The 16,825-nt window shown below is 42.1% G+C and overlaps 1 protein-coding gene across 2 annotated transcripts in view; it reads left to right on the top strand.

Annotated features, from left to right (window-relative positions):
- Positions 1-16,825, top strand: part of E2F7 (E2F transcription factor 7) — a 42,608-nt gene that overhangs the window by 19,143 nt on the left and 6,640 nt on the right. For both annotated transcript variants that reach the window (XM_045844982.1, XM_045844981.1), the window contains 6 exons: positions 637-771; positions 6,184-6,369; positions 6,864-6,936; positions 8,713-9,217; positions 10,861-11,116; positions 12,610-13,031. In XM_045844982.1, coding sequence (XP_045700938.1) covers positions 637-771; positions 6,184-6,369; positions 6,864-6,936; positions 8,713-9,217; positions 10,861-11,116; positions 12,610-13,031 — 1,577 coding nt within the window. The remainder of the gene's footprint in view (positions 1-636; positions 772-6,183; positions 6,370-6,863; positions 6,937-8,712; positions 9,218-10,860; positions 11,117-12,609; positions 13,032-16,825) is intronic.

Genomic DNA, 16,825 nt, shown 5'->3' with positions numbered 1-16,825 from the left:
GCCTATTTAATGTTACCACCCCTTCTGGATTTCTCCTATAGTGCATGCATTTTCAAATGTGTCTTCCAAAACCTCTTAAGACTCAGGGATTGTGCATTCCACCCCTCCCCCACTGGGTGGCCAGAAGGCCAGGATTTGAGGTGAGGAACTGCCTGTCTTTAGCACAGTTGTACTTCATAACCTTGAGCCCTGAACGCCTTGTGCACTCAGGACTGCCGCCTTGCAGGAAGCTCTGGGGAATCCCTGTCATTTTCACAGCCCAGCTGCCTGGTAGAGCCCCTGCTGGGAGGAACTGGGGCAAGCTTTTGACATGCCATGCATCAGAACTACATTCACTCAGCCTCTAATTACAGCCTGTTTCCCTCCCTCAGGGGTTTTTGCAATTATGGCACTCCCTGCTTGTCTTGTATAGGTGTGAAGCTGTGGAAATGGAAGGACACACTGACCTTAGTATGTGTCTTCAGGTCCATCAGATACATAAATCCTGGGTGATTTTGTGACAGAGCCGTTGGTCAGTCCATCCCACCCCACTGCTTTCCCCCTGAGGTTTACATCAAGAAAAGTGACCTGTCACATAAACTAAAATGTGCTGCTGTCACAGGCAGCAGAACCGTAACTGTGTTTTATATCTTCAAGCAAAGGTACGACGCCTCTATGACATAGCCAATGTCCTGACCAGCTTGGCTCTGATCAAGAAAGTGCACGTGACGGAAGAGCGGGGCCGTAAACCAGCCTTCAAGTGGATCGGGCCTGTGGACTTCAGCTCCAGTGGTAAGGCGCGGCTTGGCCTGGGACCTGTTTTATTTGTAGTCCCAATTCCTTTGTTAAACCATACAGGGACCACAGAGTGAGGCTGAGCTCCTTCATTTACCATTACCCAAGTCACATTCCGAGTCAGACTGGCGACGTCACTCTTGGAATACAGAGTGTTCATCTACAAACCCCGTGTGCTGGCTGGCTCGCACCGGAGGGGGTGCTGAGAGCTTGAAATGTGGGCGTCTCTGTAGTTGTTAAATTACAGCTCTTTAGAATTTTCTATTTTATTCAGAAGGGTTTTTTTTCCTGGAAATTTGGAACTGAGGATTAAAAATGACAAACTTAAAAATGACTTACAAACTTGGGTTATGTCTACATTAATGGAATAAAATATTGAAATTTCAGGTAATGTAAAAATTAAATCAATTAATGTCACAAAACTAATATGTGGTTAAATGGCTTCTAAATATAGTATGGATGTAATGAACACCCTTTTTTATAATGTATTGAAAAGGTTGCAAATGTCGTAATTTTACTAAACTAGAACAAAAAGTATTGTCTTCTACCTATTTCACAGGTAATATCTGAGCAATTGGGGACTGGATCCTACTGTATGAGCCACTTTACATCTAACTAGGCTGCCTGGAAAAAAGCCATTAAAGTTATTTTTAAATTACCCTTCCAATTTTGATGTTAGTGGTATAAATTTCTGCCACTTAACCCAGGCTTATGAAAGACACCGCTCTCTACCTCATTGTAACACATTATTCACTTAGGATCTAGATGAAACCACTTAGCATCTAGTGCAACTAACGTGGCCAAGCAACTACGCACTGAATGTTGACCGTGCACGATTACTCTACCAAATGCCGTGAGAGAGCCAGAGATGTATATGACACAGTCCCTGCCTACATGAAATGTACACTTTTGCCATTTTCTATGCATCTGCCTTTGGCTTCTCTTAATTTTTTCCCCTCCAAAGCCCTATCTTTGACATGAAATATTCTATTCAACTTTCAAGATCTGTCGCAAATGTCAGCTCTTCCATAAAGCTTTCCCTGATCCCCCAGAGCAAAAAGTGTCTCATCTGAACTATTGCAACTTAGTATCGTGCTGTCTGTTGTACTTGGTGATGTTGGCGTTATGCTACTGTCCCTGCTCTATGCATCTGAGGGCAGAAGAGGTCTTCGTTCATCTTTGATGCCTATCGTGCCCAGGTCAGTGCCCTGCTCACTTTAGTTGGTTAATGAGCTCCTACCAAAGGTATATAATTAGCACACATTTGAAAATTAGGAAACAATTAAGGACTACACCTGGCAATAGTGACTCCGTAAGAAATCAGGGAGGATATGGGTTAAGTTCTGCTGGACTGTTAGGTTTTAGAGGGATGGAGAGCTTTTAGTTGAAGGAACTGATACCTAAGAACATACCTAGTTTGTGCTTCAGAGATCAGCCATCCTGATTTAAGTGGAAGGCATAGGGTAGAGAATGATGAGAAACGAAATGTAATCAGTTGGAACATTTTTGGAGGGCCTCAAAAGTTAAGCCAAGAAATGTGTAATAGATGCAATAGACTGGAGTGACAAGAGGTCTTTATACAGAGAGATTGAAGAGAAGAGGGACTGGAAGGCGGTGGTGTCGTTGCAGGAAATGAGGTAGTTGGAGAACTGGGCTGGAGATGAGAAACTACAGCAACTGCCAGTGAGACAGCAGTGGGAGAGCTCCGATCTGAGGAGGGAAAGAGGGCTTGGAACTAAGTCAGGAACCTCAAAATGAGCTTGCCCACCCATCAGAAGTGTGATCCTCTTTCTGCATTCCCTAGTTTCAGCTGACACCACCATCAACATCAACTCAGCAGTCAAACTTTGGATGCCAAGTTGCCTTTGATTCCTTAATTCACTCCTTTGCTCCTTGATTAGTTAGCAAACTCTCACAGTTAAACTTCATAGATGTCTCTTTCCTCTTCTCCCTTCCCACCATGGCCTTTTCCCCTTTAATAGCTTCATTGAAGCTTCGTGACATAACAACAGTTGGCACAAGTTCAAGTTACAGTTTGATGAGTTTTTGTATTGTATGCACCGGCACAGTCGAGACGATGAACCCATCACTCTCCAGCGTCTCCTCCCTTCCTTTCATTCCTTCCCTCCTGCCCCCAGCCCCATCCCCAGGGGAAACCACTGGTCTGCTATTTCACTCTAGATTTATTGATATTTTCTAAAAATTGTTATCAGTGAGTCACATATAGTTGATTTTCATTATTCACAGATTCCGTATTTGCAAATTTACCTACTAACTAAAATCTGTTTGTACTCCAAAGTTAATACCCGCATTTTCTCACTTGTTCACAGACATGGAAATAGTGGTGAGAAATTCGAGTTGCCAAACCCATTTCCAACTGCAGTCGAACAAAGCAATGCCCTTCCTTGTTTCAGCGCTCATGCTATGAACAAGTGTCCTTTTAGTGGTCTTTTTAATGCATGTTTTCACATTGTGTGCTTTGGGTTGGTGATTTCACTGTTTGAAATGGTTCCCAAGTGTTGTACTGAATGAAGCATCGTCTAGTGTTTCCAAGTGATGTACCTTACAGAAAGAATACATAGGTACATTAGAGGAGCTTCATTTGGCCATGAGTTCTAGTGCTGTTGGCAATGAGTTCAGGGCTGATGGATCAACAATATATATTAAGTAAGGTGTCTTGAAACAAACACATAAAACAGGGTTGTTTATTGATCAGTTGACAAAAATGTAGCTCCCAGGAGGCTAATCCTGTATGTCCTCTAGGACCAGTGGCTCAGCATTGGCTAGTTCATTGTTCACAGAACAAGACAACCACAAGTACAGGAATAGACGGTGCTCTGTGTACTCTTTATCATGCTTCTTTCACTCAGCATAATTGTTTTGAGGTTAATCATGTTGTAGGCAAGTACCAAGAGTTTATTCCTTTTATTGCTGAGGAGTATTCTACTGTATAGATATATCATTCTTTACTCACTTACTTGTTGATGAACACTGGGATCATTTCCAATTTTTGGCTGCAATGAATATTCATGAGCATGTCTTTATATGGTAGATGTGGGCCAGCAGTTCCCTGTGTGAGAGGTTTTTAACAACAGATTCGGTTTCTTTAATAGCTGTAGGGATATTCAGGTTCTCTCTTTATTATTGTAGTTCCTTTCTTCTACTTTGAGTTCCATTTGCTCTTTTTCTGGTTTCTTAAGGTAGAAGTGGAGGTCATTAATTAAAGGCCTTGTTTCCTTTCTAAAAGCTATTTAGTGCTATAAATTCCCCTCATTATCTGCGTCCCACAATTCCTTTGAATATTTTTTGGCCCCTCCTCTCCTGTCCTTTGGAGTCCCTGGTTATGCTTATATTTGGCCACTTGAAGTTGTCCCACTGTTCACTGATGTTTTGTTCACTTATTTCCCTCTCTTTTCTCCCTGTGTTTCACTTTGGATGGTTTCTTTTGCTGTGTCTTCAAGTTCACTCTTTTTCCTGCAACATGTAATCTGCCATTAAAACCACTCAGTTATTTCCGTCTCCGACAGTGTCACCTTCATCACTTGAAGTTTGGCTCGGGCCTTCATATTTTCAACGTGCAGTCTCTCCTTTACGTAACCTGTTCAGTCCTTCCTCCAACTTCTTGAATCTATGGCATACATTTATAGTAGCTGTTTTCTTGTGCTTGTTTACTAATTCTATCATCTGTTTCACCTTTCAGTTCATTTTAATTCATTTTTTTATCATCACTGTGGGTTATATTTCCTGGCTTCTTTGTGTACCTGGTAATTTTTAATTACGTGCCAGACACTGAGAATTATATATATTGTTAAGTGCTAAATAGTTCTGTGTGTTTAAAAATGTCCTTCAGCTTTGTTCTGGGATACAGTGAAGCTACTTGAACAGTGATCCTTTCAGGTCTTGCTCTTAAGCTTTGGTGGGCAGGATCCCAACAGCATTTAGTGATAAGGTCATTGTCCCCACCATCAAAACAACACACTTTTTAATATTCTAACCAGTGACCCATGAATTATGAGGTTTTCCACTTTGGCTATTGGCAACAAGCAATTCCCAGCCTTGTATGAGCTGCAGACACTAGTCCCTCAGCTCCTTTGGAGTGGTTCTTTCTCCCGGGGCTTGGGGCCGTTTTCTGGCCTTTGTGAGTGCTCCACTGAACCCTTGAGGGGCACCTGCTGCCGTCTTCAGCACCCTCTTTCTCTGTGGCTCTCCTCTCCAATATTTGCCAAATGAGCTCTAGCTGCCTTGGCTTTCCTAGCTTCCCAGCTCCATTCTCAACTTGAGGAGACTTCCAGGCTCTCTCTAGGTCCCCGTTGATGCACTGCAGCCTGGAAACTCTCTCCAGGCAGGAAACTGAGGCAGTCACAGAGCTCACCTCACTTGGTTCCTGTCTCTGAGGGATCATTGTCTTTCACGTCCTGCTGTTCAATGTCTGGAGAGCCATTGCTCCAATGTTTTGTTTCCGGAAGGAGGAGGACTCTGAGTCCTATTACTATCTTGACCCATTTTCTCCTTTTTGATTCTGCAATTTCTGATTTTCTGAAAATCACATTTATTGGGTTTTTGTTAGAAGAAATAGAAAACCATAAAGGTGATTTTATTTTTCTATTTTTGTGTGTTTTAGAGAATGTAAGTGTAACTGGACCTTTCATTTTACTTAATCAGTCATTAAAATATGCATGGTTTGAGCTTAAAAAAATAGCACAGATGAACAGGGTAGGGATAACTGTCTGAGCAACAGGGACTACTTCTGTATAGAAATATTGGTCTGGTTCTATGTAGAAATTCTGTCCTGGCTTCATATAGACTCTCTCAAGCATAAAATGGGCCTCGAAGGCCCAGCCTTTTATTATCCTTAACCCGTTCTGCAGCATTTCAGCCGTGAGGTTTCTGCTGACCTTATTTCTACGGTCAGTTAGTAACAGAGCCTCCTACTGCATAAGAAAGAAATAATAAAGCAATAAAAATAGAAATTCTTATATTCATTGCCCTAGAGATATGGCTTGAGAAGCTGATTTCAACTAATGTTAAAATCTCAAAATTCACATGTTGGGCTCAGTATAGCTGGGTTTTTCTTTGATACTCTCTGCCCAGAGAAAATATCGGAAATGTCAGGTCCATTTTAATTTGAGGCAAAGAACTTCTTGCTCTACTTTTGTTGTAGTTTAGATAATTTTACAATATATATAGATTCAGTCTCACTTTATAATCATCCACTAACTTAAAATTCTACATCAAAAGAAATTGGGGTTTGAGACAAGGCTCATAAAATTCCTTTGAGTATATTAGTTTTTAATTTATAGGGTAGTTCCATTACAATTATAGGCTCTCAAAGCCATATCTTAAAAAGGGTAAAATTATCCTGAATAATTATCCTGTATAACAACACTACCAAATCTCTCATTTATTTAGATGAAGAACTAGTGGATGTTTCCACATCTGTCTTACCAGAAATGAAGAGAGAAACATATAGCCAGATTCAAGTCTGTGCAAAACAGAAGCTGGCTCGACATAGTTCTTTCAACACTGTGCAGGCTACTGAGAGGATTCGCAGGAGAGTGAGCTCAGAACCCAGCAGCCCTTCCAGAGAAGAACAAGGTATCTGCCTTCACTAGTCCATGGAACTGTCGGTCCCATGGGATTGCAGCCGCCACTGTGCTCTGGCACTTTAAATTGAGCTGACTCTCTAGTCTCTAGGCCCTGCCTGTTTTTTTTCACTTCCCTGAAGTGAAATAGTTGTTGGGGGTAGAAGAGTCTGTGACTTCACAGGGTATGAACATGGCTCCATTCCCTGAAATTGATCCTAGTCAGCCTCGATGATCAATTAGCTTGCCACAGTTGGCCCATTTGATGCATCTCAAAAATTCATCCAGCTTACAAAGCAACACTTGTTATGTTTTTCTGTTACTAATTCATGATAAGACCTGAATTTACCATTAACAGCTAACTTCTAAAAATTTCTCCTTGAATCAAAACCAGAATGGATTTGAGATAGTCTTACAATCCCTGAGCTGTGAATAAGGAGCCCTGATGTATGTAATTGTTACGTGTAAGTCTCTTGCTATATTTTAGACCTTCATTTTCCTTCATAGGATCAGGCAGCTTCTCCTTAGAAATTGGAAGTCTGGCAGCTGTTTACCAACAGAAAATAGAAGACAGTTCACAGTAAGTAGTCTTTTAAAAACTTTGGGTGTGTTCCTTTCTACTTCTGAGTGTTAACTTTGACTAAATTGAAATGCCACCCATTAAAAGGTAAATTTTAGCAATCTTGCTCACAAGTCAGCCATTTGTTTATTAAAAATTTTAAATAAAATTTTTGTTTATTAAGTCTTTCCTTTGTGCAAAACACTGCAGCACAATGTAGCAACAGCGCCACAAAGTACAAAAAAAAATGTGTCCCCTAAGTTATAAAATCTTATAGGGGAAAAACTTTAAAAAAAACAAATATGCTGAGAAAAGACAAACCACTCCTGGCGTGACACTGGAAAATAATGCATCACAGTCCCATGAGCCACTCGGTCATCACGGTGACCTGCGCTACCTGCGCTACCAGGTACTGTTCTAAAAGTTTTATGTGTGTTAACTCATCTAATCATAAAAACAGTCTTTCGAGGTTGGTACTACGATCCCCATTTTACAGAAATCACATTATCAGAGGAAGCAGAGTAAATGCTAAAGAAGGAAAAAGACATTTTTAATGGCAGATATGGGAAGGAACAGTTCTGTCTGAGCCAGGGCCAGGAAGTAGGGGGGCAGTAAGCCGATTAGCGATAATGATTCGTCCAAAGAAGATAGTAGAGCATTTGCAGTCATTCTGGTCTGTAGTGCAGGCCGGAGCCAGGTCGCCGGAGATGGAAATTAGTGTAAGACAGTGAGTCAGCAAGACCTATCACAGTAGGAGTAGGATGGGGCATCATGAGGAGCACCTGGGTCTCAGGTGGTGACGATGGTGCTGGAAGTGGATGGCTGGAGGTAGGATGGCAGGTGACACACTCGGTGTGGACACACTGAGTTTCACAGAGCTGGATAACAGCGATTACTCATTCGGAGGGGACTGTGGTTGGAGAGGTTGACTCATCACTGCGGCCCAGTGTGCTCCATCTCATTCCTAGCAGCGCAGTGGACAGTGAGACTGTGAGCAATACAGGCCTCAGCAGTTCCATCACAAAGGGTGCGAGAAATCCCTGTCCTCTGTTGACTAGTTCCTAAAGGGTCGTTAAAGGGTTTTCCTCTTCTGTTTCCAAAACTGTCCTGAACACAGAAACACTTTTTTAATTGCGTGGAATCTTTTTTATATAAAAGGCCAGACATTGTTTATAATCTCTCATACTTATGGACCTTAATTCTGAATGCATTAACTAAACATTCTATAGTAATACTGAGCAGAATGGGACGAGAATGACAGAAAATAGTAATTGTGTAGATAAGTCTATCTTCCCACTCACTGCCACTTTATTTATCTCACAGTGGTTGTGAGACAAACAAAATGTGTCCTTTAGATCATCCATCTGGTCCTGTCTCTGGTGCACCCAGGATCTCTCACCGTGACTGAGTGAGGCCGAGTGGGTGGGTGACCTTCAGCAGGTTGCTTAGCCTTTGAACCTCAGTTTTGCTCCCTAGTAAATGGGGGGAATGACGGTGGCTATCAATATTATAATAATTATGTAAGTTATATTATTCTAATTACTATAGGATCTATGTACCTGGGAAGGGGTACGTGCTGGGTAACTAATAGCTGTTGTGAAAGAGGCAGGTGAGGAGCTGTATTAACTCAAAACTGAGATCCTCCCAGAATGACTCCCACATCAGCTCCCCCATCCCTAACTGTTCATCCTGGTTATACCTGGTCACCTGCCTCTGCAATTAGGTTAGCTAATGTGTACTCAGGGAATACACTTTACGGTAACTCGGTGGCTGCATTCGTGTTCCTTTTTTTAACAGGAGGAAAGCCTTTGACAGTAAGAAAGTGATGCCTCCATCAAGTAGCCTGGACCCCCCTGCTCCATTCCCTATCCACTCTGTAGACCCAGAATACTATGTTAATCCTTTAGCCCACCAGGTATTTTCTGTGCCTCAAACAGACTTGCAGACCTTCTCCATACACAATGGTCTGAATGGACAAGTGGGTGTTTCACCCACTTCTGCATCCTCAGACATGGAGGGCCTGAAGCCAGCCCTACTGGCAGGCCAGCCCTTGCTATACGTGCCCTCGACCTCTCTGTTCATGCTGTATGGGAGCCTGCAGGGGGCGCCATCTCCAGTGTCAGGGTTGGAGAGGAGCTGCAGTAGCTCAGATGTCTCAGCAGCAGCCGAGCTGTCATCTACACCCACAACACAGAAGCGCCTCGGTGAGGACAGGCAGCCTCAGGAGGATGGAGAGCCAACCACTAAAAGACAGAATACGGACGACGATGAAGCCGGCCCTCTCTCTCTGGTCATGCCCAAGGTAAGGGAGTTCGGGTGGACATGTTTAGTGTCCTCCTGTCAACCAAGAGCTTCCTCCTAATAAGGAAACACATACTAATAAGCTATTGAGCCTGGAATATGAGGTATTTTATGTATCACTTATAAAATTAAGCCCTGAACTAGTTTTCAAAAAAAATCTTGTAATAAAGTAGTACTGTAAGAAAAGTGATTTTTATAAAAGTAATATTTTATATAAAATGATAAAAAACTTTAAAGGAAAAAAAACCTACCATAATGCTACCACATAGAAGCAATCACTGTTAACACATTTGTATATTTCCTCCCAGTCTGTTTGATGTACTTTTGTTGTAGATACATTGAGATGACTGAAATAATCCAGAGTGCATCTGAGTTCCATAGTCAGGAGCGTGGATGCTGTTTGACTTTCTGAGTCTGTGCTTAGTCAGTTATCATCTCTGCTCAGAGATCCCGCTTCCTTAGCCAGAAAATGAAAAGAACAAAAATATGAGCTGTCTGCATCTACCACACAGTAGCCACTCAGAGGTTAATGAGACATGACCAGTGAAACTGTGAAAGCAGAAGTGCTGTCATTACAGTGGTTTACAGTGGGTCAGCTAGGCACCCTTCGTGGAAATCAGTTCATTCGTTGAGACCCTTTTTCCTCTATTCCTTTCTCTTGCCCAAGTGAGTTTCCTAAGTTTGTATATAGCTTGGGTTACAGAACAGAAGTGAAAGGCTGACTGGTAGATGCCTTAGATCAGCGGTCTCCAACCTTTTTGGCACCAGGGACTGGGCACAGTGACTGGTTTTGTGGAAGGCAATTTTTCCACAGACCGGGGGGTATGGGGAGGATGACTGTATAGCCTACCACTAGGTGCAGCTTAATTGTCCCTTGCCACTAATTGATAAGGTTTTGATATGAGTCTGCAAACAACTGATTTATCATGGTCTCTGTGCAGTCACACCTCTCTGCTCATGATAATCTGTATTTGCAGCAGCTCCCCAGTGCTGGCATCTCTGCCTCAGCCCCACCTCAGCTCACCATGCATTAGATTCTCATAAGGAGTGAGCACCTTATACCCCTTGCATGCACAGTTCACAGTAGGGTTCATGCTCCTATGAGAATCTGATGCTGCCACTGATCTGACAGGAGGTGGAGCTCAGGAAGTAAGATAAGCGGTGGGGAGCAGCTGTAAATACAGATGAAACTTGGCTGACTCACCTGCCGCTCGCCTCCTGCTGTGCATCTGGATTCCTAACAGACCATGGAGCAGAACCAGATAGTGGCCCAGGGGTTGGGGACCCCCGCCTTAGATAACCAAGACAGCTGCTTCAGGCTTCTCCGCAATTCTTATCAGACCCCTAAAAGACTGGTCTCAACACCCTTTCTGGGTCAGCAGCTCAGAAATTTATTTCACAGTCTGAACACCATGGCCAGTTTTGCATCATTAAATCTCTGTCATTTCTATGCTTGAGACATGGCATTGATTTTCAGAGCACTCCTATAAATGTGACTGCGACAACTGACATACACAAATCACTGTGGTTCACAGCTGTGTTTGGCCCTTTTGTTTATATGTTAGCTGTATTGGTAAAGCTGTTATTAAAGTCCACTACTAGGATTTTGATTTGCTTTTCTGTTCCTGGTTTGGTTGTGCTTAGAAACCCCCAGACTCCACAGACTTGGCCTCTCCCAAGACGCTGGACAATAGGGAGCCTGTGCCCCTCGAAGACATGCACTTGAACAGCCAAATGCCTGCAGCAAAGGAAGTTTGGGAAAACACTACACCATATAGCTTCGTTTCTTCTGAGTGGGGAAATCTTTCAAGAAACGCAGAGGTTGAAAAGGCGTCCAAAGAAAACGAAGGCCCCAAAGAGCCCTCTGTGCTGCAGTGTCTGTATCTGCAGTCGCCAGCTGGTAAGGATGCTGCCGTGTCTCACATTCCTTCGGGGTGGTCGCACTGGATGTTTAAGTCTTTGTCCATGTCACCTGACCAAAGCCGCTCTTCACTGAGCTGCTATCTGCGGCCCGAGTCACTGCATTCTCAGCCCTCTTGTTTCCTCTTGGTGGGATGAAGGGAGAGGCTGCTTGCATGTTTCCAACTTCAAGAATAATGGGAAATAATTAATGCGGGTGATATTTTTTTTTAAAAAAATGCATTAAACTTGATTTGCTATAAAATACAACAAAGTCAAAAGATGCTTCAACCCTTATAATTCAGCTGAGCCTGGTGTTGGTTCAGACTGACAGTAGGAACCAGTCGGCCACTGTGTGCGCCCGCTGCGCCGATCTCGGTATCCCAGGGCTGGAGGGCAGGGGTGGGGCATTAAAACCACGTTTTCTCTGTGTGAACTTAAGACATTTGTTCAGCCATTCTCATTGGTAAAGTGGCAATAATAATAACCTGCTTCGTGGGACCGCAGGGTGTGAAAACTAAATTAAATTTAATAAGACTACATCTAAAGCATTTAGAATACTAATGCCTGGCACTTGGTAAGACTCAGTAAATGTTACTATTTTGAAATAAAGCTGAGATATAATGTAAATTTAAATTTTAAGATACACACAGTGTACTTCAGTTACTCTTGATGCAGAGAGGTAGGTTATTGGCTATCATTCACTCATCTAGAATATATTCTGTATTCCTTTAGCAGTGTTTTTTTTTTTTAAGTTTAATCTAAGCCTGATACTCAGTGTTACAGATCCATGGAACAAAGAACAGACAGAGCCCTGCTGAATGAATGACAGGGACTGTAGCCTTCTCTGGACCACCGTAGTGCAGCCCACGGTTCCCTCTCAGCATGTTCCCAAGTGCACAGAACATGGGGATTGCAAAGGAAGCCAATTGTATTGAAATACAGTTAGAAAAATACTTGTTCTATTATAGTAACAAAAGATGTGACAGAGAATCCAGTACTCTCATAATTTCAAAGTTGTAATGAGCTTAACAGCCTATTCAGAATTCTGCCATAGCTGTAATGTTCTGTGAATATATCTGTGCTTTTTCCTCGTGACAAGGTCAAGGTGCTCTTAAAACTGTTGTGATTTGTTGCCTATGATGTCAACTGAGGGAAATACAAATTTTGGCTAGAAGTTTGTAGTAGTAAAGATACATTTTTCCCATTCAAGTTAGCTTTCCTTCTCAATTTGGATGCAGTGGAGTTCACCTTTGAAACCCTCTCAGGAGACACAGGCATCCACCACATTCCCACACGGGAATATGTGAGGTTTCATTCGGAGCCGCTGCTGGGAAGAAGCGGTGTACGGCTAGGAGAGCAGGGAAGAGGAGCCCACCCGCTCGGGTGGGGTTGATTGGCTGTGGGCGGCCCTCTGCCAGGGCCACGGGGAATGTGGGATTGAATGCCGTCTGCATGAGGTGCTGACTTTCGCCTGTTCTCCTTCCGTTTCAGGATTAAATGGTCTTGGTGTGCTCTTACCAGGCAGTCAGACCCCTCATGCTACGGGACCAGCTTCAGGTTCGCAGCCACCCCTCAGTGTCCCTTGCATGGTCTTACCGCCTTCGACACTGGGCCCATTCCCTGTTCTCTACTCTCCCACGATGGCCAGGCCAGTCTCCTCAGCTCCTGGCACTCTCCCACAACCCGGACCTGTGAATTTCGGCTTGCCAGGCCTCGGATCAACGCCTCATCTTCTCATCGGCCCTGCAGCCATGGTTAATCCAAAATCCTCGACACTCCTTTCTGCAGACCCTCAGTTTCAGGGTCCTCACTTACTTAACCAGAGTCCAGTGATGTCCAGATCACACAATGTCATCCAGCCTGAATCCCCAGTTCATGAGGGACCCCCAGGCTCTGTGGTAAAGTTGCAGCAGGTGAGTCCTAAGGTTTCATTTCACTTTGGCATCAGAAGATTCATCACACTGTGACAGGTGTGCCTGCATTTAGTTAGTGTTGGTTGTAGTCACCTGACTGCAGAGCAGAGGCTCTAGGTCAGGCTCTGCCAGCTTTTGTTATAGACCCTGAGTTATCTGCTTGCCCTGCAGAGCACAAAGGCTGAAGGCAAGAGATCTGTGCTTTAAAGACAAAAATATATTTTACTTTTTTAAACTTGGATTTATTTTAGACTTAGTTCAGGTAAATTTTAGATGAATGCTGAATATTCAGATTCTCCAAGCTTTCATTTCATTAGGTTCAACAAGGGAAATTGAAAGTCTTGATTCTGACACACAGATTTTTAGCATGTCATTTCTTAAAATGCAATGTTTAGAAGGCAATGGGTATATATATATATGCACATATATGAGGGGGGACCAAACAAAAACAGAAATTATCTTCTGGTGGGTAGGCCCCTTGTAGTACAGGCTTCCCTTACTAGGAGAGTGTTTTAGGAACCCATCTGTATCAGTGTGCCAGCTGGCATTGTTGTGAGAGGTTGTGTTTGGCCTCAGTGAATTGTTTTGAAAACTCTTTCAGTGTGTTTGTACATTTCATGATGGGTGATTTACTAGTGCACGTGCCTACACTGCACTGAGTATTAAGGAGTTTTTGACCAAAAACGTCATGACCCCCATGTCCCACCCTCCCTGTTCACCTGATCTCTCCCCAAGCAACTTTTTTTGTTTCTCTGGATGAAAAAAGTCCTCAAATGGAAATGTTTGGCCAATGCGGAAGAGGTGAAACAAAAAACAGCAAAAGCACTAATAATAGGCATCAAAATTGATCCGTTCAAAAACTGTTTTGAGCAGTGGAAACAAAGTCTCCCAATAGGTATATTGCATCAAATGGAGAGTACTTTGAATGTGACTGAGGTTTAAATGTAAGAATAAAAGGATCTCCCATCTCTTCTCTACTGGCTGCTACTGTAAATATCATAGAATACTGTCTTGCTGTCTTAAACCATTTTGCCTTACTGCTCCAACTGATCACAAAAAAGAGTGGCGGGAAGCTGTGAACACCAGGATACATGAAGGAGAGTGCACCACTGAATCTCACAGGTATTCTATCTACCACAGAAGTTCACACCATAATCACAGGGAACCAGAACAGATAAACTTAAGAAACAGAGGCTAAAAAGAAGAGTCTTATGAACAATGAGAAAACAAACAAACAATCCCCAATGAAGGGAAATGAGGAAGCCTCAGAAAGAATGCTAAATGAAATAGAGGCAACTCAACTATCAGATATTGAGTTCAAAACAGGATTATCAGGAAGCTCAATGAACTCACAATGAGGTACCAGAAACTAGAAGGAAGCTACAACGATCTCACTGCAAACTATATCAGCATGAAAAAGGACACAGAAACTATCAACAAGGGCCAAAAGGAAATGAAGAATACAATTTCTGAACTGAAGAACACAGCAGAAGGAATGAAAAGCAGGATCGAGGAAGCGGAAGACCAGATTAGCAAATTGGAGGACAAAGTAGAAAAAAACACCCAAAAAGAGCAAGAAAAGGAAAAGAGGCTCAGAAAGAATGAAGAGGGATTAAGAGAAATGCAAGACAATATGAAACGTAATAATATCCATATAATAGGGCTACCAGAAGGAGAAGAAGAAGAGCAAGGGATAGAAAACCTATTTGAAAAAGTAATGATGGAAAACTTCCCTAATTTGATGAGAGAAAAAGTCACACAAATCCAGGAAACACAGAGAGTCCCAATCAAGAAGAACCCAAAGAGGCCCACCTCAAGACACATCATAATTAAAATGGCAAAATTTCAAGACAAAGAGAATCTTAAAGGCAGCAAGGGAAAAACAGGAAGTAACATACAAGGGAGCCCCAATAAGGCTAACAGCTGACTTCTCAGTGCAAACTCTCCAAGCCAGAAGAGAATGGCAAGAAATATTCCAAGTAATGAGAACCAGAGGTCTGCAACCAAGGCTACTTTACCCAACAAGGCTCTCAATCAAGATAGAAGGCCAAATAAGAAGCTTCCCAGACAAAAGAAGTCTAAAAGAATACACCTCCACCAAACCAGCTCTGCAAGAGATGCTAAAGGGACTGCTTTAAGGAAAGGAAGGAAAAGAGAGAGAGAGAGAGAGAGGAACACACGTACATAAATGGCAATGAATAAGTACCTATCAATAATAACCTTAAATGTAAATGGATTAAATGCTCCAAGCAAAAGACATAGAATAGCTGAATGGATAAGAAAACATGACCCACACATATGCTGCCTACAAGAGACCCACCTCAGGATAAAAGACCTGCACAGGCTGAAAGTGAAGGGCTGGAAACAAATTTTCCAAGCAAATGGACAGGAAAAAAAAGCTGGGGTAGCAATACTCATATCAGACAAAATACACTTCCAAAAAAGGACCATAAAGAGATACCCAGAAGGTCATTTCATAATACTCAAGGGAAGAATCCACCAAGAAGACATAAACATTGTAAATATATATGCACCCAACATAGGAGCACCCAAATACATAAAAGAAAATCTTAGAGGACTTCAAGAAAGATATGGACAGCAACACAATTATTGTGGGGGATTTTAAGACCTCACTATCAAAAATGGACAGATCTTCCAAACAAAATATCAACAAAGATATTGTGACATTGAACAATACCCTAGATGAAATGGGCTTTACTGATATATACAGAACCCTCCACCCAAAAGAAGCTAAATACACATTCTTTTCAAATGTACACGAAACATTTTCAAAGATTGACCACATGATAGGACACAAAACAAGTCTCAACAATTTCAAGAAAATTGAAATCATACCAAACATTTTCTCGGATCACAAGGGATCATCACATACACAAAACATCACATAAACAAAAGCAAAGACAAAAACCACATGATCATATCAATAGATGCAGAAAAAGTATTTGATAAGGTACAGCACCCATTTATGATAAAAAACACTCAGCAAACTGGGAATAGAGGGAGCATTCCTCAACATAATAAAGGCTATATATAAGAGACCTGAAGCTAGAAACCAACCCCAAGGAAAAAAAACCCAAAACATTCAAAATCATGGAGATTGAATAGCATGCTATTAAACAATGAATGGGTCAAGAATGAAATTAGGGAAGAAATCAAAAGGTTTCTGGAAACAAATGAAAATGAATTCACAACAACCCAAAACTGATGGGACACAGCCAAGGCAGTCTTGAGAGGGAAGTTCATAGCAAGACAGGCTTACCTAAAAAAGATAGAAATTTTTCAAACAAACAACCTAACCCTATGTCTACAAGAACTCGAGGAACAACAACAAAGACAGCCCAGAGCAATCAGAAGGAAGGAAATAACCAAGATCAGAGTAGAATTAAATGACATAGAGACTAAAAGCACAATTCAAAGGATCAATGAATCAACAGCTGGTTTTTTGAAAAGATAAACAAAATTGGCAAGCCTTTAAGCAGACTCATCAAGAAAAAAAGAGAGAAGACCCAAATAAACCCAATCAGAAATGAAAGAGGAGAGATTACAACAGATACCACAGAGATACAAAGGATTATAAGAAATTACTACGAAGAACTGTATGCCAACAAATTTGAAAACCTAGGTGAAATGGACAAATCTCTAGAAAAATATAATCTTCCAAAACTCAATGAAAAAGAAGCAGAAAGCCTGAACAAACCAATAACAGCAAAAGAAATTGAAGCAGTCATCAAAAAACTCAAAAACACACAAAAGCCCTGGACCAGATGGTTTCA

Source organism: Phyllostomus hastatus, unplaced genomic scaffold, assembly GCF_019186645.2.
Source record: "Phyllostomus hastatus isolate PE091 unplaced genomic scaffold, TTU_PhHast_1.1 phas_contig_432, whole genome shotgun sequence".
In the NCBI taxonomy this organism is placed as follows: domain Eukaryota; kingdom Metazoa; phylum Chordata; class Mammalia; order Chiroptera; family Phyllostomidae; genus Phyllostomus; species Phyllostomus hastatus.
This window is presented reverse-complemented; position numbering and strand designations above follow the sequence as displayed.